At 43.1% G+C, this 27,774-nt stretch overlaps 1 protein-coding gene across 1 annotated transcript in view; it reads right to left on the bottom strand.

Moving 5' to 3' along the window:
• Positions 1-6,614: 6,614 nt before the first annotated feature.
• NDRG1 (N-myc downstream regulated 1) overlaps positions 6,615-27,774 on the bottom strand; it is a 70,207-nt gene continuing 49,047 nt past the window's right edge. Inside the window, exons 8-16 of the mRNA XM_077271264.1 lie at positions 27,488-27,574; positions 26,660-26,716; positions 25,353-25,456; positions 22,970-23,026; positions 16,702-16,753; positions 12,240-12,287; positions 11,879-11,914; positions 11,696-11,747; positions 6,615-7,975 (exon numbers count right to left, since the gene is read on the bottom strand). Coding sequence (XP_077127379.1) covers positions 7,716-7,975; positions 11,696-11,747; positions 11,879-11,914; positions 12,240-12,287; positions 16,702-16,753; positions 22,970-23,026; positions 25,353-25,456; positions 26,660-26,716; positions 27,488-27,574 — 753 coding nt within the window. The 3' untranslated portion in view covers positions 6,615-7,715. The remainder of the gene's footprint in view (positions 7,976-11,695; positions 11,748-11,878; positions 11,915-12,239; positions 12,288-16,701; positions 16,754-22,969; positions 23,027-25,352; positions 25,457-26,659; positions 26,717-27,487; positions 27,575-27,774) is intronic.

Consider the following 27,774-nt stretch of genomic DNA (forward strand, 5'->3'; position numbering starts at 1 on the left):
ACAGCGAATATCATCAGGTCGCAAATGTTCAGTAGATACAGCTTATTGTTCTGCAGCGGATATCCTCAGGTTGCACATGCTCAGTAGATATCGGCTATTCTTCTGCAACGGGTATTCTCAAGTCAGACATACTCAGTAGATACCGGCTATTCTTCTGCAGTGGGTATCCTCAGATCGCACATGTTCAGTAGATACCGGCTATTCTTCTGCAGCGGATATCCTCAGGTCACACATGCTCAGTTGATACCGGCTATTCTTCTGCAGTGGGTATCCTCAGGTCACTTCTAGGTCATTTCTATTCATACTAATGAGTTTCAGGGAATGGACTTTATGGATCAGGTTTCTTTAGTTGTTTTACAATCTTTACATAATGAGAATCAAGCTAATATAATGACAATTGATCAATCTCACAATTTCACAACTAAAAACCCTAACTTCTATCCTATTCAATCTAGATCTGAATGTATGGACAGATTTCAGGAGGTGATGGAGTGAGAATTGCGGAATTTGGACAAAAATTTAACCCTTAATGGGTCTGAGTTTAATAATAACTTCTCACGTAAGCAATGGCAGGCTTTACATCAGTTACAGGATATGAAGGACATAGTAGTTAAGATGTCCGACAAAGGTGGGTTGGTGGTGGTCCTTAATGTAGCTGATTATCATTTCAAAATAATGGAACTATTGTCTGATTCATCTACTTATATTGAATTGAAAGGAAATCCATCTATGGATTTTAAAAACGAGGCAATTAAAATAATTGAAGAGGGTGTTAGTTTAGGGGTTCTAACCAAAAAACACCGGCTATTCTTCTACAGCGGATATCATCAGGTCGCAAATGTTCAGTGGATACAGCTTATTCTTCTGCAGCGGATATCCTCAGGTCTCACATATTCAGTGGATACAGGCTATTCTTCTGCAGCGGATATCCTCAGGTCACACATGCTCAGTAGATACCGGCTATTCTTCTGCAGTGGGTATCCTCAGATCGCACATGCTCAAGAGATAACAGCTATTTTTTCTGCAGGTGGTATATTCAGGTCACACATGCTCAGTAGGTATCGGCTATTCTTCTGCAGCGGATATCCTCTGGTCGCACATGCTCAGGAGATACCGGCTATTTTTCTGCAGTTGGTATCCTCTTCTTACTATGCAGTGACATGGCACATGTGTGATCACAGTGACCTTACTGGGTGGACAAGGGCGAAGTGCACCCACTATCCTCCTCTCCGACGGTTTTCCTCATTAAAAGTGTGACTATTTCTATCTTTACTTGCTCTAATGGACGTCTCCGACCTATAAATACAATGTAAACAGAACTGGGCCTTTATCTATGTTACTGACAACCAATCAGAGTGCACCTTTCATTTCAGTAAACAGCTCTGGTACAATGAAAGCTGTGCTGTGATTGGTTGCTACGGGCAACAAAGACAGGACAATAGGAATGGAGGATTAGAAACCTTCACACAATGCAGTGGGGTCAGACAAAACTGACACGTATTGATTTACAAGTATTAGACACCACACACAGCACCGCATCTCCTCCTGACAGCTCTGCCTCGGGGGGCCATTTTCAAATCACAGAGCAGTTAGGAGAGCGACTAATGTTATCTGTGCAGGGGGGAGAAAATGGAGGATGGAGAAGAAGCAGGTGCTTGTGGGAAATGTAGTTAACAGTGGTCACATGGGCAGCATGAAGGAACGCCCACTTCACACTAAGCGGAGAGGCACAAGTGTGGAGGAGATGAGTAAGAAAAAAGATGCAGGATATCAGGCAGTGAGGATCTGCAGGCATGGTGGGGTTAATTTAGAAAGGCTACAGGGAGCTTGGAAGAAAAATTGTTGGTACACCCCTTTAAGTGCTCTGTGGATCCTTGATTCATGGGTCAATCCAACTGCCGTCAATTGGGAACTGACGCCATAACCCAGTGATATGCTGTAATGCAGCGCCCCAGAGTCCTGGTCGTTGCAGTAATGTCGCTCTGCCACTATGGGGAGCTATGGTACGTCTGATTGCACTAAAGGAGTTTCTCTGATCAGGTAACACTCACATTACACTTCACACTCCGGCCACCAGGGGGGGTGGTCCTATCTAGTAGGCCACTCCTCACACTCTGGTAAAACTGGGGGTTGGACAGGAAGACAGGGAGAAGTAGCTGGGAAGAGCTAGTGAGAGGACCTGTCAGGGATGGGATCCTGGCAGACTCCTAGGAGCAGAACTTACCAGTGCACAACGGGAATACAGTAAAGAGGAATTAGGACCAGGAGGAGTCGTGCTGTTAGACTGAGGCAACATCCTTCTGAGGCGCAAACAGTCGGTGGCCGGAACGCCGAGCAATTAAGAGACTTTAAGTACTACTGCAAACCACGGCCGGACAGCCAATTATAGGTTGGCTGTCTCACACAAATCACCTAAGCAGACAACGGAGGCAGCTGTGGGAGAGGGGCGACTCTAGGGTCCCGGAAGAACTCCAGGCCTACCCCGTCATACGGGTGCGTCCTACCATATCATCAGGGGGACGGAGAGAACGAACATCAGAGACAGACAGAAACAGTTGTGAGGACTATCCCGGGAGCTCAGCAGGGAAGAACTACAACACCCAGCGCTAGAAGGTAGACACTGACTCCCACCTGTAAAGAGAACTCCTGATGTGCCTTTGGACCGGCCGGTCTCAGACAGCCCTGTTGACAGCGCTCTGGACTGAGGACTCTAAAACCTTCAGTAAAGAGGTAAAGAGACTGCAGCCTGGTGTCCTCGTTATTTACTGCGACCGGCATCACTGCACCGCAACATCATCCCATACCTCCACCTTTATTGTACGCCCCACAGCAGGGTCACGGACCGGGTCTAGCCGCCGTGACAACCCTAGAGCAGAGACTCAGAGGCCCGGTACCGGGTACCCTCTCGGCCTGCGGCAGTGGGGGCGCTACAGTAACACTATAAGGCTCGGTCTTCTCTTTCTGTTGGAGAGTTACATGTTTCTCAATGTATTAGTTCTGATTGACGTCAATGATGTATGACACTGTGCACAGGAGTATACAGTGACTTGACTAAGTATTCATACTCCGTGAACTTTTTCACATTTTTTTCACATTACATCCACAGACTTAAATGTATTTTATTGAGATTTTATGTGATACCAGCACAAAGTTGCAAGTGCTTGTGAGGTGTAAAGGAAATGATACATGGTTTTCTAATTATTTAAAAAATATAAATATGAAAATTGTAAAGGGCATTTGTATTCAGCCCCCTGTAGTCTGATACCCCTAAATATAATCCTCAGTGACCAACTGCCCCCAGAAGTCACATAATTAGTACATTGAGTCCACCTGTGTGGAATTTCTTCTCAGTATAACTACAGCTGTTCTGTGAAGGCCCCAGAGGTTTGTTTGAGAACATTAGAGGCCAGACAGCATCATGAAAACCAAAGAACCCACCAAACAGGTCAGGGATAAAGTTGTGGAGAAGAGTAAAGCAGGGTATGGTATAAAAAGCCAAGCTCTGAACATCTCAAGGACATCTCACTGTTCAATCCACCATCATCATCCAAAAATGGAAAGAGTAGGGCACAACTGCAAACCTACCAAGACATGGCCAGCCACCGAACTTGACATCCCAAGCAATGAGAGCACTAATGAGAGAAGCGATCAAGAGGCCCATGGTCTCTCTGGACAGATGCAGAGATCCACAGCTCACGTAGGAGAATCTGTCCACACACCAACTATTAGGGCTCATGCCCACTTGCAATGAAATTGCGATGAGATCGGACGAATTCAATCCGATAAAAAATCTGATTGAATTCGGACCAATGTTAATCTATGATAGTGTGCTCATCTGCCTTTTTTTTTCCAGCTCGGATCGGATCTGTGGACGTCGGGCACTCAGACCATCCTCATGGAGTCAGTTTCTAAACATTTGTGCAGACACATGCACAACTGTGGCCTGCTGGAGGTCATTTTGCAGGGCTCTGGCAGTGCTCCTCCTGTTCCTCCTTGCACAAAGACTGAGGTAGCGGTCCTGCTGCTGGGTTGTTGCCCTCCTACGGCCCCCTCCACGTCTCCTGGTGTACTGGCCTGTCTCTTGGTAGCACCTCCAGCCTCTTGACACTACCCTGACAGACAACAGCAAACCTTCTTGCCACAGCTCGCATTGATGTGCCATCCTGGATGAGCTGCACTACCTGAACCACTTGTGTGGGTTGTAGAGTCCGTCTCATGCTACCACGAGTGTGAAAGCCCAGCCAACATTCAAAAGTGACCAAAACATCAGCCAGAAAGCATTGGTACTGAGATGTGGTCTGTGGTCCCCACCCGCAGAACCACTCCTTTATGGAGGGTGTCTTCATAATTGCCAATAATTTCCATCTGTTGTCTATTCCATTTGCACAACAGCATGTGAAATTGATTGTCAAACAGTGTTGTTTCCTAAGTGGACAGTTTGATTTCACAGAAGTTTGATTTACTTGGAGTTATATTCTGTTGTTTAAGTTTTGGCTTCAAGTATGAATACTTGTTCAAGGCACTGCATATTACCAGTAAGGAAACAAATAGAGGGTCTGCCTTAGCTATTGAATGTGCATGGCTACCCGTTTAAGGTGGCCATACGCAATCAGTAGCTGTTTGCCGACAGCTATATCTCCTCATACACATGCACGCTCAGTTTGGGTGAGTATGCATGTGTTCTGAACAGGGCATATCTATTAGAGGCATATTATCTCCCTCAACAACAAATTATTTAGCATGTTAAGGACTTTTACCAAATTACTAAGTTATTCTTGATTGATAGTTCAGGGAATGGGATAGGTCAAGACCTTCAGCAATCTCGAAGAGCTGTGGTTGAGCATGCTCATCTCCGCTCCATTCATTCTTATGGGGCTGTAGGGGATAGTCCAGCACTGTACTCTGCTATCTCCAGCAGTCCTATGAAGGTGGTATGCATGTTTGACCTCCGTCACAGGGATCGGTGGATCGGTGGAGTGGAGGTCCCAGAAGTTAGACCTCCAGGAATCAATAAGTTATCCCTTAAGCTAATCTTTTATTAACAACGTATGCTGAACAAACATCAGTCCACTTGTAAGACACGAACTGGAGGGAAAGATCTGTCCCACACGAACTGTAGGGAGAGATCCGTCCCACATGAACTGGAGAGAGAGATCCGTCCCACATGAACTGGATTGAGAGATCCGTCCTACATGAACTGGAGAGAGAGATCCGTCCCACACGAACTGGATTGAGAGATCCGTCCCACACGAACTGGATTGAGAGATCCGTCCTACATGAACTGGAGAGAGAGATCCGTCCCACACGAACTGGATTGAGAGATCCGTCCCACACAAACTGGAGGGAGAGATCCGTCTCACACGAACTGGAGGGAGAGATCCGTCTCACACGAACTGGAGGGAGAGATCCGTCCCACACGAACTGGAGGGAGAGATCCGTCCTACATGAACTGGAGAGAGAGATCCGTCCCACACGAACTGGATTGAGAGATCCGTCCCACACGAACTGGAGGGAGAGATCCGTCTCACACGAACTGGAGGGAGAGATCCGTCTCACACGAACTGGAGGGAGAGATCCGTCCCACACGAACTGGAGGGAGAGATCCGTCCCACACGAACTGGAGGGAGAGATCCGTCTCACACGAACTGGAGGGAGAGATCCGTCTCACACGAACTGGAGGGAGAGATCCGTCCCACACGAACTGGATTGAGAGATCCGTCCTACATGAACTGGAGAGAGAGATCCGTCCCACACGAACTGGATTGAGAGATCCGTCCCACACGAACTGGAGGGAGAGATCCGTCTCACACGAACTGGAGGGAGAGATCCGTCTCACACGAACTGGAGGGAGAGATCCGTCCCACACGAACTGGAGGGAGAGATCCGTCCCACACGAACTGGAGGGAGAGATCCGTCCCACACGAACTGGAGGGAGAGATCCGTCCCACACGAACTGGAGGGAGAGATCCGTCCCACACGAACTGGAGGAAGAGATCCGTCCCACACGAACTGGAGGGAGAGATCCGTCCCACACGAACTGGAGGGAGAGATCCGTCCCACACGAACTGGAGGGAGAGATCCGTCCTACACGATCTGGAGGGAGAGATCCGTCCTACACGATCTGGAGGGAGAGATCCGTCTCACTACCATCCTACAGATCTCTCCAAAAAATAAAAGCCCAATACAGGTTTTCCTAAACTGACTTGGTCAAATAACGTAACCCAGTCCGCACTTACTATTACTTTGCATGGTAGCCACAGCCGTGTCTGTGATTACAATGCACTGCAGCAGTTTAGTAGGCTTCCAAGCACATTCTGAGGGGACACCTAACGGTCCTTGCATATGATTCACCTCATTGTCTCACGGTAGGTACAATAAAAATGAGAAAAACAAACCTTAAAAAATATTATGCGTATGCTTTTCTTGATGACATATAGAGATAAAATGTACAACATTATAAATCAAATAAAAAAAATAGTACAGTTTATTTCTGGGCATTTTCCTTTTAATGTTACAATAAGGCTCATTCACATCTTGTAGGCAACACACGCGGAGGCTAAATGGTCCCTTTGTGTAAGAAATTTGTTTTAAAAAAAAATGCACAAAAAACGCCGTAGAGCAAAGTTACAAGTTTATTGTTCTTTAATAAATACAATAATCCCATTCATGTATACAATGAGCTCCTTCAACTAGTTCTAGAGAAATCACAGTTTTCTGCCCCAAAACACTTAGAAAATGAAAATATAGAGAACACTGGATAATGAGTAACATAAAGAACAAGCTAAAATCAACAAATGCAGAAATTAGATTCTTTTTTTGGTCATAATGCCATAAAACAAATTTACCAAAATGAAAAAAAAAAAAAAATTTAATCTTCAAGCTATGGAACAATCTGATAGTTTATAATTAAATTGAAGGGTTACTTTTTTATGTATATACTTAGAATATTTTCTTGTTAATTAGCAGCAATTTTCCTTTATATGGTTTATTTAAACTTTATAAATGTAATGTCGTTAAAGATTATTATTATTTTAATTTTTTGTTACTTTTCTCTGTAATGATGAAAAAAATAAAGTCTTCAAATTAAAATTAAGGTGAATTTTAAAAAAAATATAAAAAAAGAAAATAATTAATCAGATTTAATTCCTAAAATAGATTTGATAATATTTGAAATATTGTTCGTTTACATAAAAATAAAAAATCCCACTTATTAGTGGCTTAGAGTACAAACTATTTTATAGTATTTAAAACTATTAAAATAGATTTAAATGCACAACACATTTATAAATATTTTCATTTAATTACGGTATTTACAATTTTTTTTTTTTAGTGCTAAATAGCCCAAAATTGCTGCAAACGCCATTGAATTGAGTGGTATTAAAATAAAACAAAAAATACAAAAAAATATATATATATTTGTTTTTTTAAATTGCCAGTGTTATTTGAGCTATGGAAGCACAATCGTATACAGAAATGATTTACTTGTGCTAATACCGCAGAGCAAAGTTTTTGGAAGTTTCCATTATATATTTTGGGAGTGAGTTGGGCTAATTTTGTACTGAAGGTTAAATGTCAGACTTAATCTTTGGTCCTCGACTATTTCTGTTTTCCGGAATATATGTCAGCTGTAACCCCTTTGCGGTCATAAAGAATGAGAATTGCGTTAATCTGTACAATTGGCAGGAAGGTTAACACTGATCACTGGGATCGACGATTTAGCAGGAAACTTCCATAGATTTGACATTATTGTGGTCTGGGTTGCTGGTGTTATTCACATCCATTCTGGTGTCTGTGTGGGAGCGGCCGCGGTTCCCCTCTCCGGTCTGAGATCGGCTCCTGTTACCGTCTCCGGTGTGGGAACGGCTCCTCGACCCTTCGTTAGTGTGAGACCGGCTTCTGTTACCGTCCATAGAGGACACGCTGGCTCCAGAGTTCGTCCTGGATCTCATCAGTCTGGTCATGCTAGCTGCAGGCACTAAAGATACAGGAGAAAACAGAGGGATTCAGATACGGAAATATCTGATTGTACACAGGATTGGTGTTATTCATTTATAGATACGAGGCAGCATTAGCGGTGCTTCTCACTAAATTAGAATATCATCAAAAGGCTGATCGCCTCCATGCCACGCCGCATTGATGCAGTAATTGATGCAAAGGAGCCCCGACCAAGTATTGAGGGCATTTACTGAACATACATTTCAGTAGGACAACATTTCGGATTTTAAAATCATTTTCAAGCTTATGAAGTATTCTAATTTACTGAGACAATGACTTTTGGGTTTTCATTGGCTGTAAGCCATAATCATCAACATTAACAGAAATAAACACTTGAAATAGATCACTCTGTGTGTAATGACTCTATATAATATATGAGATTCACTTTTTGTATTGAAAAACTGAAATATATTAACTTTTGATGATATTCTAATTTTGCGAGAAGCACCTGTATATTTCTATATTTTTGTACATCGGATCAATATTATAGTAGTTATATTCTTATACATTATGGCAATATTATAGTAGTTATATTCTTGTACATAAGGGCAGTATTATAGTAGTTATATTCTTGTACATAGGAGCAGTATTATAGTAGTTATATTCTTGTACATAGGGGCAGTATTATAGTAGTTATATTCTTGTACATAGGAGCAGTATTATAGTAGTTATATTATTGTACATAGGAGCAGTATTATAGTAGTTATATTCTTGTACATAGGGGCAGTATTATAGTAGTTATATTCTTGTACATAGGAGCAGTATTATAGTAGTTATATTCTTGTACATAGGGGCAGTATTATAGTAGTTATATTCTTGTACATAGGAGCAGTATTATAGTAGTTATATTCTTGTACATAGGGGCAGTATTATAGTAGTTATATTCTTGTACATAGGAGCAGTATTATAGTAGTTATATTCTTGTACATAGGGGCAGTATTATAGTAGTTATATTCTTGTACATAGGGGCAGTATTATATTAGTTATATTCTTGTACATAGAGGCAGTATTATAGTAGTTATATTCTTGTACATGGGGCAGTATTATAGTAGTTATATTCTTATACATAGGAGCAGTATTATAGTAGTTATATTCTTGTACATAGGAGCAGTATTATAGTAGTTATATTCTTGTACATAGGGGCAGTATTATAGTAGTTATATTCTTGTACATAGGGGCAGTATTATATTAGTTATATTCTTGTACATAGGGGCAGTATTATAGTAGTTATATTCTTGTACATAGGGGCAGTATTATAGTAGTTATATTATTGTACATAGGAGCAGTATTATAGTAGTTATATTCTTGTACATAGGGGCAGTATTATAGTAGTTATATTCTTGTACATAGGAGCAGTATTATAGTAGTTATATTCTTGTACATAGGGGCAGTATTATAGTAGTTATATTCTTGTACATAGGAGCAGTATTATAGTAGTTATATTCTTGTACATAGGGGCAGTATTATAGTAGTTATATTCTTGTACATAGGAGCAGTATTATAGTAGTTATATTCTTGTACATAGGGGCAGTATTATAGTAGTTATATTCTTGTACATAGGGGCAGTATTATATTAGTTATATTCTTGTACATAGAGGCAGTATTATAGTAGTTATATTCTTGTACATGGGGCAGTATTATAGTAGTTATATTCTTATACATAGGAGCAGTATTATAGTAGTTATATTCTTGTACATAGGAGCAGTATTATAGTAGTTATATTCTTGTACATAGGGGCAGTATTATAGTAGTTATATTCTTGTACATAGGGGCAGTATTATATTAGTTATATTCTTGTACATAGGGGGCAGTATTATAGTAGTTATATTCTTGTACATAGGAGCAGTATTATAGTAGTTATATTCTTGTACATAGGGGCAGTATTATAGTAGTTATATTCTTGTACATAGGGGCAGTATTATATTAGTTATATTCTTGTACATAGGGGGCAGTATTATAGTAGTTATATTCTTGTACATAGGGGCAGTATTATAGTAGTTATATTCTTGTACATAGGAGCAGTATTATAGTAGTTATATTCTTGTACATAGCAGTATTATAGTAGTTATATTCTTGTACATAGGGGCAGTATTATAGTAGTTATATTCTTGTACATAGGGACAGTATTATAGTAGTTATATTCTTATACATAGGGGCAGTATTATAGTAGTTATATTCTTGTACATGGGGCAGTATTATAGTAGTTATATTCTTATACATAGGAGCAGTATTATAGTAGTTATCTTCATGTACATATGAGCAGTATTATAGTAGTTATATTCTTATACATTATGGCAATATTATAGTAGTTATATTCTTGTACATAGGGGCAGTATTATAGTAGTTATATTCTTGTACATAGGGGCAGTATTATAGTCGTTATATTCTTGTACATGGGGCAGTATTATAGTAGTTATATTCTTATACATAGGGGCAGTATTATAGTAGTTATATTCTTGTACATAGGGGCAGTATTATAGTAGTTATATTCTTGTACATAGGAGCAGTATTATAGTAGTTATATTCTTGTACATAGGAGCAGTATTATAGTAGTTATATTCTTGTACATAGGAGCAGTATTATAGTAGTTATATTCTTGTACATACGAGCAGTATTATAGTAGTTATATGCTTGTACATAGGGAGCAGTATTATAGTAGTTATATTCTTGTACATAGGGGCAGTATTATAGTAGTTATATTCTTGTACATAGGGGCAGTATTATAGTAGTTATCTTCATGTACATATGAGCAGTATTATAGTAGTTATATTCTTGTACATAGGAGCAGTATTATAGTAGTTATATTCTTGTACATAGGAGCAGTATTATAGTAGTTATATTCTTGTACATAGGAGCAGTATTATAGTAGTTATATTCTTGTACATACGAGCAGTATTATAGTAGTTATATGCTTGTACATAGGGAGCAGTATTATAGTAGTTATATTCTGGTACATAGGGAGCAGTATTATAGTAGTTATATTCTTGTACATAGGGGCAGTATTATAGTAGTTATATTCTTGTACATAGGGGGCAGTATTATAGTAGTTATATTCTTGTACATACGAGCAGTATTATAGTAGTTATATTCTTGTACATAGGGGCAGTATTATAGTAGTTATATTCTTGTACATAGGGGCAGTATTATAGTAGTTATATTCTTGTACATAGGGGCAGTATTATAGTAGTTATATTCTTGTACATAGGGGGCAGTATTATAGTAGCTATATTCTTGTACATAGGGAGCAGTATTATAGTAGTTATATTCTTGTACATAGGAGCAGTATTATAGTAGTTATATTCTTGTACATAGGGGCAGTATTATAGTAGTTATATTCTTGTACATAGGGGCAGTATTATAGTAGTTATATTCTTGTACATAGGGGCAGTATTATAGTAGTTATATTCTTGTACATAGGGGCAGTATTATAGTAGTTATATTCTTGTACATAGGGGCAGTATTATAGTAGTTATATTCTTGTACATAGGAGCAGTATTATAGAAGTTATATTCTCGTACACAGGAGCAGTATTATAGTAGTTATATTCTTGTACTGTACATAGCAGGTAGTATTATAATAGTTAGATTATTGTTCATAGGGGCACATTGGCTCATCATACATGTTGTATTTTTTTTATTGATAGAGGCGATCCAAATTCAGACCAATGAAGATGTTGTGAACACTTCATTTATTCACTTACTGTAGCCCATGCCTTGGACAAAGTATTTGAAGGCTTCAGCAAGCTTTGCAGGCTAAATTAAGAAAAAAAAAAGTTATTGAAGGATTATTATTTCTAGCCGCATGATTGTTTTGCATTTTGTGTGATACAAATTAGGTGATACACAAAAATCTAAAATTATTTTAGAAAAAAATGTACAATTACCTGAACAACTTGTGGAAATCCTCCACAGTCTGACATCTGTTGAGAAATAAGTGATATACATTTTCTTATTAGTAAACATTTTTTTAAGATCATGGTTGATAAAACGCTGCGCCTGACTGATTTACATAAAGGTCTTTTTTGGGGAATATATATATATTAATAGCTGTGATTGTATGATCGGCGGGGGCCTGACCTGATCCGAAATATAGATCCTCAATGCATCCTCAATCGGAATAAGGATCTCTGAGTTAAAAGCTGAAGGCACGTAACTTCTGGTGTTGCACCTCGAGCCCCTTCATGCTTTTTATTGGTGGAGGCCACTTGTCCGGAATGAGGGTTAGAACAGGTTACTTGATCCTACCTTTAGTAGAGTAGTCTTGGTTGGATCCAGTTTTGAGTTGCATTCCACCTAAAATGTAAGGAAAGATAATGTTATTAACCGTTTCATGTTTTTTTATTTTTTATGTTTTTGACACTTATATTATCCATATTGAGTGGTTCTTACTCATTTCGATGTAACCTTCTTCCAAAATAATAGCTATTCATGAGGCTGGAGAAAGCTACATCCTGACAGATGGACCTCCAACCATCAACTGGTGGCATAAACCAAAATTCTTGGCCAATAGATCGCCATTTGTGTGTCCGAGTCAATCCGACTATGGCCAACCTCCATCTTATTTCTATGACTATGATAGACCCGGTGGTTCAGCACGTGGCACAAGCTATTAATGATAAGATGGCCGCCAGGAATGTCAATGCTATGCACCATGCGCTAAACGTAATCATGCGCACAGCCAAGACGTTGAAAGGTCACTGGGTAATTCAAAGGCCGCGCACCACAGTCATTGAATGTCACTGCTATTTGGCGGGTGCTGACGTCAGCACACGGCCTCTGATGGGTCGGCGGCCATGTCAACAACCACATCGGATATGATTCAGCAAAAGGATGCCCGGGAGTGCGGGAAAGTAAGATTTTTTTTCCACTGTGAATGAGAGGGAAGTGAACATAGGTAAACAATACAAAACCCGGCACTCAATGTAATGGTGAGAAGAAATGACAAATTTATTGGATCCCAAATCCAACAAAATGTTTCGGTCTTACAACGGGACCTTCATCAGTAACGTAAATTGGGATAATGTTGGGAGTAGGTGACTATATGACCTGTCTACCAGGAGAGCTCTAGTCAATATAGTGTAGAATGTCCAGCAAAAGAAGAGAGGTTACAGCCTATACGCAGGCTGTCATTGCGGCGTCCACCGCTGAATGGCCATTCAGCGGTGGACGCCGCGATGACAGCCTGCGTATAGGCTGTAACCTCTCTTCTTTTGCTGGACATTCAACACTATATTGACTAGAGCTCTCCTGGTAGACAGGTCATATAGTAGTCACCTACTCCCAACATTATCCCAATTTACGTTACTGATGAAGGTCTCGTTGTGAGACCGAAACATTTTGTTGGATTTGGGATACAATAAATTTGTCATTTCTTCTCACCACTAAGTTGAGTGCCGGGTTTTGTATTGTTTATCGATTACGGTTTGGGAACCTACCCGTGCACCAGATTTGGTTGTGCACACGTTAACCGGAAGTGAACATAGGGACCTAGGATGGGGCAGCATATGGGTTGCAGGATGGGGGGAAATATAGGGATCCAGGATGTGGGGGCTACATAGGGGCCCAGGATGTCCAGATTGGGGGGAATCCATAGAGGCCCATGATTCTGAGGATACATAGATCCCCAGAATGGGGAGATACATAAAGGCCCATAATGAGGAGGGAAAATATGGGTCCAAGATGTGGGGGGGTACATAGAAGCCCAGGATGGGGAGGATAAATAGAGGACCAGGATGGGGGGGATACATGTAGACTCAAGATGGAGGGGAAACATAGAGGTCCAGGATGACAGGGGATGCATAGAGGCCCAGGACGGCGGGATAAATAGAGGACCAGCAGGGGGGATACATAGAGGCCCAAGATGGGGGGGAATACATAGATGCCCAGGATGGGAGGATTCATAGAGGCCCAGGATGGGGGGGGGGATACATAGAGGCCCAGGATGGAGACATTATTCAATGAAGGTGGAGATAAATATGTGCGCACTACTAATAGTGGTGCTCAGGTAGGTTCCCACACCATGAGATAATAAATAGAAGAACCTGGCACTCAACTTAATGCTTTGTGAGAGGTTTTATTTTGTAGTACCAACAAAACATTTCGGTCCCTAAATTCGGGACCTTCATCAGTTACGTACTTGTGGGCTTATTGGATAGCGCCCAAAGGGGATTAGGCTGTGTCTGTGTGCAGGGCAGTAACCTGGGTTTTAAAGCCGTAAAAGTCAATGCGCTTGTAGCTGCATGCTTAGAGTGTGCTCCTGGCCCAGATGCGGAATCCACCGCTCATCTCAGACGAGCGATGGATTCCGCATCTGGGCCAGGAGCACACAGACACAGCCTAATCCCCTTTGGGCTCTATCCAATAAGTCCAGAAGTACGTAACCGATGAAGGTCTCGAATTTAGGGACCGAAACGTTTTGTTGGTACTACAAAATAAAACCTCTCACAAAGCATTAAGTTGAGTGCCAGGTTCTTCTATTTATTATTCAATTAAGGGGCGTGGGATTGGAGATATTATTAATAGTGTTGAGCGATACCGTCCGATACTTGAAAGTATCGGTAAGTATCGGCCGATACCGGCAAAGTATCGGATCTGATCCGATACCGATACCCGATACCAATACAAGTCAATGGGACTCAAGTATTGGAAGGTATCCCTGATGGTTCCCAGGGTCTGAAGGAGAGGAAACTCTCCTTCAGGCCCTGGGATCCATATTAATGTGTAAAATAAAGAATTAAAATAAAAAATATTTATATACTCACCTGTCCGGAGGCCCCTGGACATCACCGCTGGTAACCGGCAGCCTTCTTTGCTTAAAATGAGCGCGTTTATGGCCTTCCATGACGTCACGGCTTGTGATTGGTCGCGTGCCGCTCATGTGACCGCCATGCGACCAATCACAAGCCGTGACGTAATTCTCAGGTCCTAAATTCCTAGAATTAGGAATTTAGGACCTGAGAATTACGTCACGGCTTGTGATTGGTCGCGTGGCGGTCACATGAGCGGCACGCGACCAATCAGAAGCCGTGACGTCATGGAAGGCCATAAACGCGCTCATTTTAAGCAAAGAAGGCTGCCGGTTACCAGCGGTGGTGTCCAGGGGCCTCCGGACAGGTGAGTATATCAATATTTTTTATTTTAATTCTTTATTTTACACATTAATGTTGTTTCAATACCGATTCCCGATACCACAAAAGTAACGGATCTCGGTATCGGAATTCCGATACCGCAAGTATCGGCCGATACCCGATACTTGCGGTATCGGAATGCTCAACACTAATTATTAAATTAAGGGGGTCAGAATGAGTGACAATTACTGTATGGGGGCCAGAATGAGGAACATACATTATTTATGGTCGCAAGTAGGGACATAATTACTGTAGGGGCCTGTTAGGGGACATTATTACTGCTGAAATATAATTTACTTTTGAGGATGCTGTCTTCCATGGGGGAACAAAAGGGGGGTCCTGTTACTGTGCATGGCGGTGCTATGTCGCTTTTATTCTTCATCTGCCATAGTGTAGAAATTGGGGAAAAAGTGGGGAATGTGCTATAGAAGTGAACAGCTATTGATAACTGTGTTAATTTCTACAGAGCCCCAGCTGGAAAAGTGATGTGGGCTGTGACAGATGAAGAAGAAAAGCAAAGATGAAGGACTTCACCTAGAGGTGTGACTGGTAAGTCAATATGTTACATGTACAAGTACACTATACACTGACGCTATATACAGATCTCCTGTGTATAATGTCACTGATGATCACTGGTTTACCTGTACATCGACACTATATACAGGGCTCTTGTGTATAATGTCACTGGTGATCCATGTATTACCTGTACACTATATACATAGCTCATGTGTATAATGTCACTGGTGATCACTGTATTACCTGTACACTGACACTATATACAGAGCTTCTGTGTATAATGACACTGGTGATCAATGTATTAGCTGTATACTATACACTATATACAGAGCTCCTGTGCATAATGTCACTGGTGATCCCTGTATTAGCTGTACACAGACACTATATACAAAGTTCCTACGTATAATGTCACTGGTGATTTGTGTATTACCTGTACACTGACACTATATACAGAGCTCCTGTGTATAATGACACTAGTGATCACTGTATTACCTATACACTATATACAGAGCTCTTGTGTGTAATGGCACTAGTGATCACTGTATTACCTATACACTATACACTATATATACTTGGCTTTTCCAGGAAGGCCCCAAAGAGGATGAATGGAGCTGAGGTCAGACATCCCACCTGCCGCTGCATTTTAAAATGAGGATAAAAGTTCTTCCGATTGATGCAGTTTCCAAAGGTCGAATTCCACCAGTCAATAAGTTATCACCTATCTAATCTGTGGATCGGTGATAACTTTTTTCCACAAAGAACCTTTAATGTAAACTGCCATCATTTTACATCACAGTTATAGTGGCGCACAGTAGATGTGCAGGAGCCTCCTGTGTTTTACTGCCGATGCTCACTTACAGGGATAACGGCTAACAGGTATATGCATATAGCTGTAGAGTGGGCCCCTAGGGTCAATTCCTCCCGTGGGCCCCAGACACCTGGGTTGACCCTGGCAGTGCTTCCAGAGTAATTATACAATACAGTCTAAACACACATCCCTATATAACTGTCAAGTCTATGGATGATAAAAGCAGAAATTCATAAGGTATGAGCCTACAACTTACCACAGCGTCCACGGCAGGAGAACTATCACCAACAACCAGCAAAGCAGGACACCTGGAACACAGGGTGAGGCAAGTTTAGATTAAGGAGTCTTCCAAGTTATCTGAAAGTTGTCCCCTTCTTGCCCTGTAGGGCCCCTCCCGACTGAGGAGCCTAATAATGGTGTTATGACCTGGACCCTCTAGGTATATAGTGAAATTTGGGTTAACATTAAAAGAACATCCTATGGCTCCCCAGGTATCTGATGTTGGGGAATCACAGGTGGACAGGTTGGGTTCTAAACTATCCCATCATATGCTAGCCCTGGGGATCTGGAACCTTCCTCTCCTCCTTTCTCCATACATATGATATGAATTGGGGCAACGTTAAACATGAAAAGCCTAAGGAAGCCCCCACACAGGCAATTTGTAACAAAAGGCATAACTGTTAACTCCTTAGGGGCGGGGCTTATTGTGACATCTTTGACAGCTTTTAGCTGTAGCAATAAATTGATACAAATTGGATTATTTTTACCATCGCATTTCAATACATCAAGTCCCATAGACCCTTGATCTATATCTTTGAGGGATAACATTTCTTGTCATTTTACATAAAAGTTGCAATCAAGTCGGACTTTGTTTAAAAAAGTTTTCAATGTTTGATTGGGGCCTGTTCATATGGAAGTGAGGCCTAAAGTTGTGTCTAACAATAAGGTCCCATAATGGGCGACATTAGTAGAGTAGTAAGAGCAAATATTTAGATTCTACGGAGAACTTTTGAAAGACATAGACATTGGTGATGAGCGAGTATGCTCATTACTCGAGGTTTCTGAGCATACTCGGGTCTCAACTAAGTATAGCTGATGCTCGGATCCCTGCCCCGCATGTATCGTGGCTGTAATACAACCAATAAACATGGCTACAGTTAACCGTGTATGACAGGCAATCCCTGCACCTTTCTTTAAGCAACGTGCAGCGCCCCAGAGTTCTGGTCGTTGCAGTACTGTGGCTTCGCCGCTAAGGGGAGCCATGGTACGTTCGATGGCACCGAAGGAGTTCCTCCAATCAGGTATCACAGACACCAATATGTTTCACAGCTGGGCCTCCGGGGGGAGCTAAGGGTGCTATTCATTAGGCCACTCCCCACCATAGTGGGTAAACTGGGGGTCAGGCAGGAAGTTAGAAGAGAACGCTGACGGGATTGAACGGAGCAACACCCTGTGGCAGGGGGTGTTGTGAAGGGAGAGACTGTAGGGTCTCTGCCAGGGGTGGGATCCTGGCAGAGGCTTGGCATTGAAAGAACGTAACGGGTCCGCGCAGGCTCCTGGAAGCGGCGGGACTCAAGGAAAGGACTAGAAGCGAGACAGATTGTGCTGAGTGAGAAACGAGATCAAGCAGAAGGAGAATACCAGCAGGGGTTTTGTTGAAAGAGGCAGCACCCTGCTGAGGCGCAATACCGGTGGCCGGAACGCCGAGGGAGTGGATTAGAATACAGCTTCAAGCCATACTCCAAACAGCGGCAGGACAGTCGGTCTCAGGCGGGCTGTCTACCACATATCACCTATGAAGTCTTGGGGGGCAATTGCGGGAGAGGGGCGACTCTAGGGTCCCGGAAGAACTCCAGGCCTACCTGACAAACGGGTGCCATTCCAACCTGAATACAGGGAAGGGGTGGATTACAGAGGAACATCAAATCGAGTTGTGAGGGAACTTAAGAAACAGACACAACCGTTGTGGGGTTACTTTCCGTAAGCACAGCAGGGAAGGACTACAACACATAGCGCTAGAAGGAAGGCACAGATTTCCACCTGAGAGGAGAACTCTGGAGGTGCCATTGGACCGGCCGGACTTGCGTAGCCTGGTGAACCGTGTTCTGGACTGAGGACTCAGAGATCTCCAGTAAAGAGGTAAAGAGACTGCAACCTGGTGTCCTCGTTATTTACCGCGACTTACACCCCACAACTGCACCGCTCCACCGCTATCATTACTACCACCTATTACACCGGACGTCCCCCACTGACGGACAGGGCCACGGACCGGGTCTAGCCACCGTGACAACCCCGAGACTGAGAACTAGAGGCCCGGCTCCGGGTATCCCCTCGGCCCTGCGGCGGTGTGGGGGCGCTCCAAACTTGGCGTCACGAACAGGATCTACTTAAGCCTGAAGAATCAGGTCATGTGTGCCTAGAGACTGTGATTTACTGTGCTTGGACTGTACTTTATTGTAAGACTGTGTTGTGCCATTTGCCGCCAAAATCCGCCGCCATTGCAGCGCTGAGGAAAGCGCAGGAAGAGAAGAGGGGCGTGGAGTGGGCGTAGACGAGCTGGAGAGCGCGAAGAATAATGGCCGCCCAGTCTAAATATTTCTGTGCAGTGAGGACGTGTCCGTCAGCAGCAGAGATCCGCCTCCTAATCCTTAATGGGGGGCGGAGGCAGAGAAAACGAAACTGCTCACGCAGGAGAGAGCGGGAAAAAGACCAGGAAGCGACCCACGTGGAGGACGCTATGGCCAGCAGCTCCGAACCCGACAGCGGGGTTGAAGTGGAAATCTCCCCTGACTACCCGGCTGAGCCCAGCAGCTTGTCCTCCGTGGATAACACCAAATTCCTGAGAGCCGAGATGGAGGATTTATATAACCAGCTCCTCCAACTGCATGTAAGAGTCCAGGCCCCGCATCAGGTGGGACCGGCAGTGGATTCCCGGACATCGGAAGAACCAGCGGGACCTGTCGCGGAAAGTGGAATCGTACCAGTGGGTGAGTCCGCCGATCCTACCCCACTAGCAGAGGGTGTGTTAGTGGGTCCCGTAGCAGCACCACCTCTCCCGGGGACCCATAGACTTCAGCGCCTGTTACCATGGGAGGAAGCCACGGGCATGGAACACCGTATGCGAGCCCCAATCACCCCTACTCCCTTGCCGTGTGAGGTCAGCGCGGAGCGCACGGTGTGCCGCTGGGTGAACCCTGGATCCAATCTCATGGGGTTCCCCGGGGTGGAGACTCAGAAGGGAGAAATGGTGCAGGCCCTAAGCTGGGAGGAATACCAGATCCAGCTAGAACAGCGGTGGCGAGAGGCAGAGAAAACACATCAGGCTAAACGGGAGGCCTATCATCAAAAAGATTTGGCGGTCAAGGACCGGGCCCGTAAGGACCCCACCACTCACCAGGCCCCGCGCAGGCAGGGCATCATCACCGTCTTTAAACTCCAAGGAGGCTGGGGCTTCATTAAAGAACCGGGGCTATACGCAGAGGTCTTTGTTAACCGACGGGATGTCGAGTCACACCTTAGAGAGGGTCACCCCGATCGAGACCTCTATCCGGGAGACAGTGTTACCTACACCCGGCACCTTGGGGAAAAGGGGTGGTTCGCTCTGAACGTCTACAAGAAAGAGAAACCAGCCCCTGTGGCCAAAGTGCCGCCGTGTGACCGATCTGTAACCACCCTGGTCGGCCCCACCTGCCTGACCACAGAACTTGCGATCTGCCACCCGATCGCCGCCACCACTGTCGTGCCTAAAGAGGTGCCCCTTCGAGTGACCGATGTTCCGGATGTGCCAGCACAGAGAGAAGTGGGAACACAGACCTTGATCGCCGCGCACGACCTGGTCGTGCAACAGACCCGAACCCATGGGGTGTATCTGGCAGCGGGAGTGGACCTGAAACCTGAATTGCAGGGGTCCGCCCGCCAGGTGGCGCCTCATGGAAACTTCTGAAAGAAGAGTCACTTTATGAAAATGTAAATAGTTACTGTTTGTCTTTTATTCCTTTAAGTTGCTGCTAAACCCGCCCAGGGTTAATGGATCCCTCTGTTGACCCGGGATCCTCTTTGTTTGTTTTCCTTTTCTGAAGTTGTTGCACAAAAGTTATACAAACTGCAGAAATCATGGACTGTGCATGATTCGAACTTCCCTTGTAAATAGTTTGCACCTTCTTAAAGGTGCTCCCTACTGGTTTTAGCCAAAGACACTTTGCGAAGATATTTGCCCTATTTGTTTGAGCTAAAGACACTTTGTGAAGATACCTTTCCTACCGGTTCTAGTTAAAGACACTTTGCGAAGATACCATGCCGGAACCTTTGCATGGGCCGGTAGGCTGAGAAGACGAGCTACCTTAGAAAGACTTGGTCCCCTCTTAAAGGGGATGTGAGAAACTGAACTTGAGAGAGATACTGTTGCAGAACAGTAATGCCATAATGATGCCTTGAAAAGAAATGTAACTGTTTTACATGCTAAGTTATATGTGTTGAATTTGTTGAAATGTCTAAATAATGTTTGCAGAAAGAAAAGATGCAGAGAGCCCGTAGGGGTAGAGATAGAGGTCTGCATAGTTGAAAGTAAGCAAAGTAATAATGAAGGTGAGGATAGAAGGTAAACCCCGCGTCCCCATTGAAAGTTACTTTGTTACTAAGGACAGAGAGTGAACCCGTAGGGGTTAGAGAGTGAGTCCTTAAAGGAGCCGAGTAGAGCTGGCTCAGAGTTCTTTAAACGAAAGGAATGTTATGTCTATACCATGTATAGTAGAGAAAGGCAGTAGGCCCTGGATGAACAGGGCGGTCCTGTAAAAGAAAGGAGAGGCAGTAGGTCTGGTGCCATAGGGACAGGCGGTCCTGCAGGTTCAAAGTAGGAGAATGTGAAGTTACCTTACCCTGTAATGTGATTATAGGAAGGCCTTTGGTAAACTAAGAGTGTATGTTTCCTAAAGGCAATGTTAATTTATTGTTCCAGAATTTGCACTAAGTAGAGTACCCGGTTGGGTAACAGGAGTTATGCATAGCCTGTAATTTATAATGTTGACCATGTTTGTAACGTTAAAAGTGTCCTCACCTCCCATAAAGGGAAGCCTGTTCAAGTATACTTATTGTTTTGCACTCAACAAAATTGTATGTCTGTTTACTAATCTGTATTGTTGTTTTTCTTCCCAGTCCCGGAGTACTGTGTTTAACCAGGGGGGAGTGCAGCGCCCCAGAGTTCTGGTCGTTGCAGTACTGTGGCTTCGCCGCTAAGGGGAGCCATGGTACGTTCGATGGCACCGAAGGAGTTCCTCCAATCAGGTATCACAGACACCAATATGTTTCACAGCTGGGCCTCCGGGGGGAGCTAAGGGTGCTATTCATTAGGCCACTCCCCACCATAGTGGGTAAACTGGGGGTCAGGCAGGAAGTTAGAAGAGAACGCTGACGGGATTGAACGGAGCAACACCCTGTGGCAGGGGGTGTTGTGAAGGGAGAGACTGTAGGGTCTCTGCCAGGGGTGGGATCCTGGCAGAGGCTTGGCATTGAAAGAACGTAACGGGTCCGCGCAGGCTCCTGGAAGCGGCGGGACTCAAGGAAAGGACTAGAAGCGAGACAGATTGTGCTGAGTGAGAAACGAGATCAAGCAGAAGGAGAATACCAGCAGGGGTTTTGTTGAAAGAGGCAGCACCCTGCTGAGGCGCAATACCGGTGGCCGGAACGCCGAGGGAGTGGATTAGAATACAGCTTCAAGCCATACTCCAAACAGCGGCAGGACAGTCGGTCTCAGGCGGGCTGTCTACCACATATCACCTATGAAGTCTTGGGGGGCAATTGCGGGAGAGGGGCGACTCTAGGGTCCCGGAAGAACTCCAGGCCTACCTGACAAACGGGTGCCATTCCAACCTGAATACAGGGAAGGGGTGGATTACAGAGGAACATCAAATCGAGTTGTGAGGGAACTTAAGAAACAGACACAACCGTTGTGGGGTCACTTTCCGTGAGCACAGCAGGGAAGGACTACAACACATAGCGCTAGAAGGAAGGCACAGATTTCCACCTGAGAGGAGGGCTCTGGAGGTGCCATTGGACCGGCCGGACTTGCGTAGCCTGGTGAACCGTGTTCTGGACTGAGGACTCAGAGATCTCCAGTAAAGAGGTAAAGAGACTGCAACCTGGTGTCCTCGTTATTTACCGCGACTTACACCCCACAACTGCACCGCTCCACCGCTATCATTACTACCACCTATTACACCGGACGTCCCCCACTGACGGACAGGGCCACGGACCGGGTCTAGCCACCGTGACAACCCCGAGACTGAGAACTAGAGGCCCGGCTCCGGGTATCCCCTCGGCCCTGCGGCGGTGTGGGGGCGCTCCACAACGCAACATGCAGGGCAGGGATCTGAGCATCGGCAATACTTGGTGAGACCCGAGCATACTCGGAAACCTCGAGTAATGAGCAAAGTCGCTCATCACTAACAGACGTGAAGAATACTGATTTTTACATTTAAGGAAAACACTCTGATTATTCGGTTACAATTCATACGGATTCATTAACTTACTTTAATGTTACTGAGTTTGATCCAGGCACTGGACGTTCAATCTCTAGGTCTCTTCGACTGTGGAAAGCAAAAAAAAAAGACCTCACTATTGGGATTATCTTTTAAAGGGATGTCAGTGCTTTATTTCGTAGTTCTTTTTGTGCAGGCCACAAATATCTACTCACAAATGCATTTTTGTGTACATAAATACAGTAATATATTACCGTAGTTATATTCTTGTACATAGGGTCAGTATTATAGTAGTTATATTCTTGTACATAGGGGCAGTATTATAGTAGTTATATTCTTGTACATAGGAGCAGTATTATAGTAGTTATATTCTTGTACATAGGAGCAGTATTATAGTAGTTATATTCTTGTACATAGGGGCAGTATTATAGTAGTTAGAGTCTTGTACATAGGGGCAGTATTATAGTAGTTATATTCTTGTACATAGGGGCAGTATTATAGTAGTTATATTCTTGTACACAGGAGCAGTATTATAGTAGTTATATTCTTGTACATAGGGGCAGTATTATAGTAGTTATATTCTTGTACATAGGGGCAGTATTATAGTAGTTATATTCTTGTACATAGGGGGCAGTATTATAGTAGTTATATTCTTGTACATAGGAGCAGTATTATAGTAGTTATATTCTTGTACATAGGAGCAGTATTATAGTAGTTATATTCTTGTACATAGGGGCAGTATTATAGTAGTTATATTCTTGTACATAGGAGCAGTATTATAGTAGTTATATTCTTGTACATAGGGGCAGTATTATAGTAGTTATATTTTTGTACATAGGAGCAGTATTATAGTAGTTATATTCCTGTACATAGGAGCAGTATTATAGTAGTTATATTCTTGTACATAGGAGCAGTATTATAGTAGTTATATTCTTGTACATAGGAGCAGTATTATAGTAGTTATATTCTTGTACATAGGAGCAGTATTATAGTAGTTATATTCTTGTACATAGGAGCAGTATTATAGTAGTTATATTCTTGTACATAGGGGGCAGTATTATAGTAGTTATATTCTTGTACATAGGAGCAGTATTATAGTAGTTATATTCTTGTACATAGGGGCAGTATTATAGTAGTTATATTCTTGTACATAAGGGCAGTATTATAGTAGTTATATTCTTGAACATAGGGGCAGTATTATAGTAGTTATATTCTTGTACATAGGGGCAGTATTATAGTAGTTATATTCTTGTACATAAGGGCAGTATTATAGTAGTTATATTCTTGAACATAGGGGCAGTATTATAGTAGTTATATTCTTGTACATAGGGGTAGTATTATAGTAGTTATATTCTTGTACATAGCGGCAGTATTATAGTAGTTATATTCTTATACATAGGAGCAGTATTATTGTAGTTATATACTTGTACACTCACCGGCCACTTTATTAGGTACACCTGTCCAACTTCTTGTTAACACTTAATTTCTAATCAGCCAATCACATGGCGGCAACTCAGTGCATTTAGGCATGTAGACATGGTCAAGACAATCTCCTGCAGTTCAAACCGAGCATCAGTATGGGGAAGAAAGGTGATTTGAGTGCCTTTGAACGTGGCATGGTTGTTGGTGCCAGAAGGGCTGGTCTGAGTATTTCAGAAACTGGGATCTACTGGGATTTTCACGCACAACCATCTCTAGGGTTTACAGAGAATGGTCCGAAAAAGAAAAAAAATCCAGTGAGCGGCAGTTCTGTGGGCGGAAATGCCTTGTTGATGCCAGAGGTCAGAGGAGAATGGGCAGACTGGTTCGAGCTGATAGAAAGACAACAGTGACTCAAATCGCCACCCGTTACAACCAAGGTAGGCCTAAGAGCATCTCTGAACGCACAGTGCGTCGAACTTTGAGGCAGATGGGCTACAGCAGCAGAAGACCACACCGGGTACCACTCCTTTCAGCTAAGAACAGGAAACTGAGGCTACAATTTGTACAAGCTCATCGAAATTGGACAGTAGAAGATTGGAAAAACGTTGCTTGGTCTGATGAGTCTCGATTTCTGCTGCGACATTCGGATGGTAGGGTCAGAATTTGGCGTAAACAACATGAAAGCATGGATCCATCCTGCCTTGTATGGAGCATCTTTGGGATGTGCAGCCGACAAATCTGCGGCAACTGTGTGATGCCATCATGTCAATATGGACCAAAATCTCTGAGGAATGCTTCCAGCACCTTGTTGAATCTATGCCATGAAGAATTGAGGCAGTTCTGAAGGCAAAAGGGGGTCCAACCCGTTACTAGCATGGTGTACCTAATAAAGTGGCCGGTGAGTGTACATAGGTGCAGTGTTACACTAGCTATAATGTTATTTATAGAGACAGTATTACTTTAGGTTTTTTTTCACATTATATTCCAGCACAGTATCTGTCTCCACTGTTACCTGTTGTATGACTTGACAAACAGAGCGAGATTATTCTGGTTGATGTCGTTTAGAATGTGCTTTCGGTAGGTGTGCACTAGTTCGTGGTTATTGTGGATTTCATCCTAGATACGCAAGGAAAAAAAAAAAAAAGAGTTAAGCTCAAATGATTAGATGCTGAATAGGCCCCGGACTCTGCTGCAGTTATGAATTTCTGAAACTAGGTCAGCAAACAAGCTGCTTCACCCGAGGAAAAAAAACAGGGACAGAGACAGGATGCGGCGGCCTGCAATGTAGATAAGTGTGTGTCTCCGCATGTTACACAACTCACTAATGTTATACCATCACATCAAGGGATTTTTTTTTTATAGGGAAAAGATTTGTATCGGGATGACCTTACAATTTCCCGAAATGACTGAGCCACAAAACAGTATCTGGCTCAGTCTCCCGTTAATCATGTGCTTTATTTATACTACTGTTTGTCTTCGAATGCGGGGCCCAAGAAAGCGCTACGACATGACTGCATCCTAATAACCTAACATGGCGCTCCAGGGCCCTAATGCAAAATGTGTAAGCAGTTCCATGTATTGGGGATGTCATAGAAAAACAAATTGAGTCATTTTGAGGGCAATCCTGAATTTTTGAGGGAGTGGAACACTTATGGTGGCCCTTGGGACAGGGCTTAAATAGGACCTGTCACCTGGTCAGAAGTGGCAGTTTTTGCTTTTATTACATTCTCACTGCTTCCCTAAGTATTCTGGTATTTGTTTTTTTTTTTTTTTTAAATCCGCCATACGGTTCTAGAGTTTTGGGTCTTTTTATTTAGAGCTAATTTTTATGGTCTCTACCAAAGGGGTGGTATTAACAGGGTAATTATACAAAGCAGCCCTAAGACACGCCCCTGAGGATCCTGCGAACCCCGTCCTCTTGTAAAGACCATAAAAATCAGCACTAAATATAAAGACCCATATATCTGGAACTATATAGCAGATTTGAAGAAAACAAAACATGGAATTACTCAGATAAGCAGTGGGATTAAAATGACAGCAAAAACAGGACAACTTTGACCTGGTGGCAGGTCCTGTTTAAATATGCAGGCTAGATATTGACAGGCATGACTCTGGAAACTTTCTTGTTTACACCTAAAGCCTGAAAATAAGTCCCGATCACACAATTGCCCAGTCTGTAACACTGTCAGCAAACAATTATTTAAAAAAAAAAAGGAATGTCAATATATAATGTATATAAAAAAATTCCAGACTGTGACTAGTACTGATTTATATATCTTTGGTAAAACCCCATTAAATTTTTGACTAACGTAAACTCACCTTGGAAAATAAATGTGAAATCACCATATCGGGCAATCCATGAGTAAGGCCAGAGAGCTGTGAAGCAATAAATAAAAAAGTTATAACAACTTCTAGAAAAAAAGGATGTTTCTGGTAATTGTGCCCAGTGGATCCTTCACTGGCCATTTGCCCCCATTAGGATACAATATTTATCAGTACGCATGTGACCAGTTAATGGATGGTTTAGCATTACTGCTGCCATGACTTGGGATGCCCCCAATGCTACCCAGAAAATCCCATTTCATTGAGCAAGGTGCTGCAAATTTGCATTGAGCAGGGGGTTGGACATGACGGCCCTCGAGGTTCCTTCAAACTCTAACATTCTATGGTTCTATGATTTCCAGGCCCTTTTTTCGTCCAGGACATCCCTAACTGTTTCCAAATAATTGGTTCTGTGTGGACATGTCATAGACAGGGGCGCCCTGATGATGTTGAAGAGAAGACCCACCATACTAAGTTTCTCCTCCTTGACATGTGGACAACCACTTTTCCCTATTAATTGTGATTATTATTATCAGGAGTCCTGGGAGGTCCATTTGGGACCACCCTGAGTGCTGATAAAATCTGGAGTTCTTAATCTGGAAGAGTAGAAGGGTCAATATATTAGTTTGCTCCTCTTTCATGTAAATGGGCACCTGATGAGAAATTAGTGAACTTTTCGAGCTTCCCCCAGTGGATAAAGAGGCCAGATCAGACATTATAGTCACCTAGAGTCATGACCATAAAGACAAAGCAAACGCAATCATTACGAGAGGCGACTTATCGAATTAAATTTGAGAGAGCCCAAAACGCGTGGTTCCAATTTACCTTGGTGGCTGCCCAGTCCATCCAGCCCTCGGCACAGGGGTTAATATTAATGAGCACCAGGCCTTCCACCATGGTGGGGTGGTTCAGCTGGAACAGAGAGAATTGTTTATGCAGATCAGTAATCCAGTAACTTTCCACAAGCTGCGCTTCACATGGCGGAGTCGCTGCAGCTGGAGCTCACGCACATTTCCAAGCTGGTTTGTTGTGAATTACGGAAGTCCTTTTAATCCCTTTAATGGATCTTAATGAAAACTTTATATCCCGCGGAGAAAATAAAAACTTGGATT

Source organism: Ranitomeya variabilis, chromosome 6 (assembly GCF_051348905.1).
Source record: "Ranitomeya variabilis isolate aRanVar5 chromosome 6, aRanVar5.hap1, whole genome shotgun sequence".
NCBI classification, from domain to species: Eukaryota; Metazoa; Chordata; class Amphibia; order Anura; family Dendrobatidae; genus Ranitomeya; species Ranitomeya variabilis.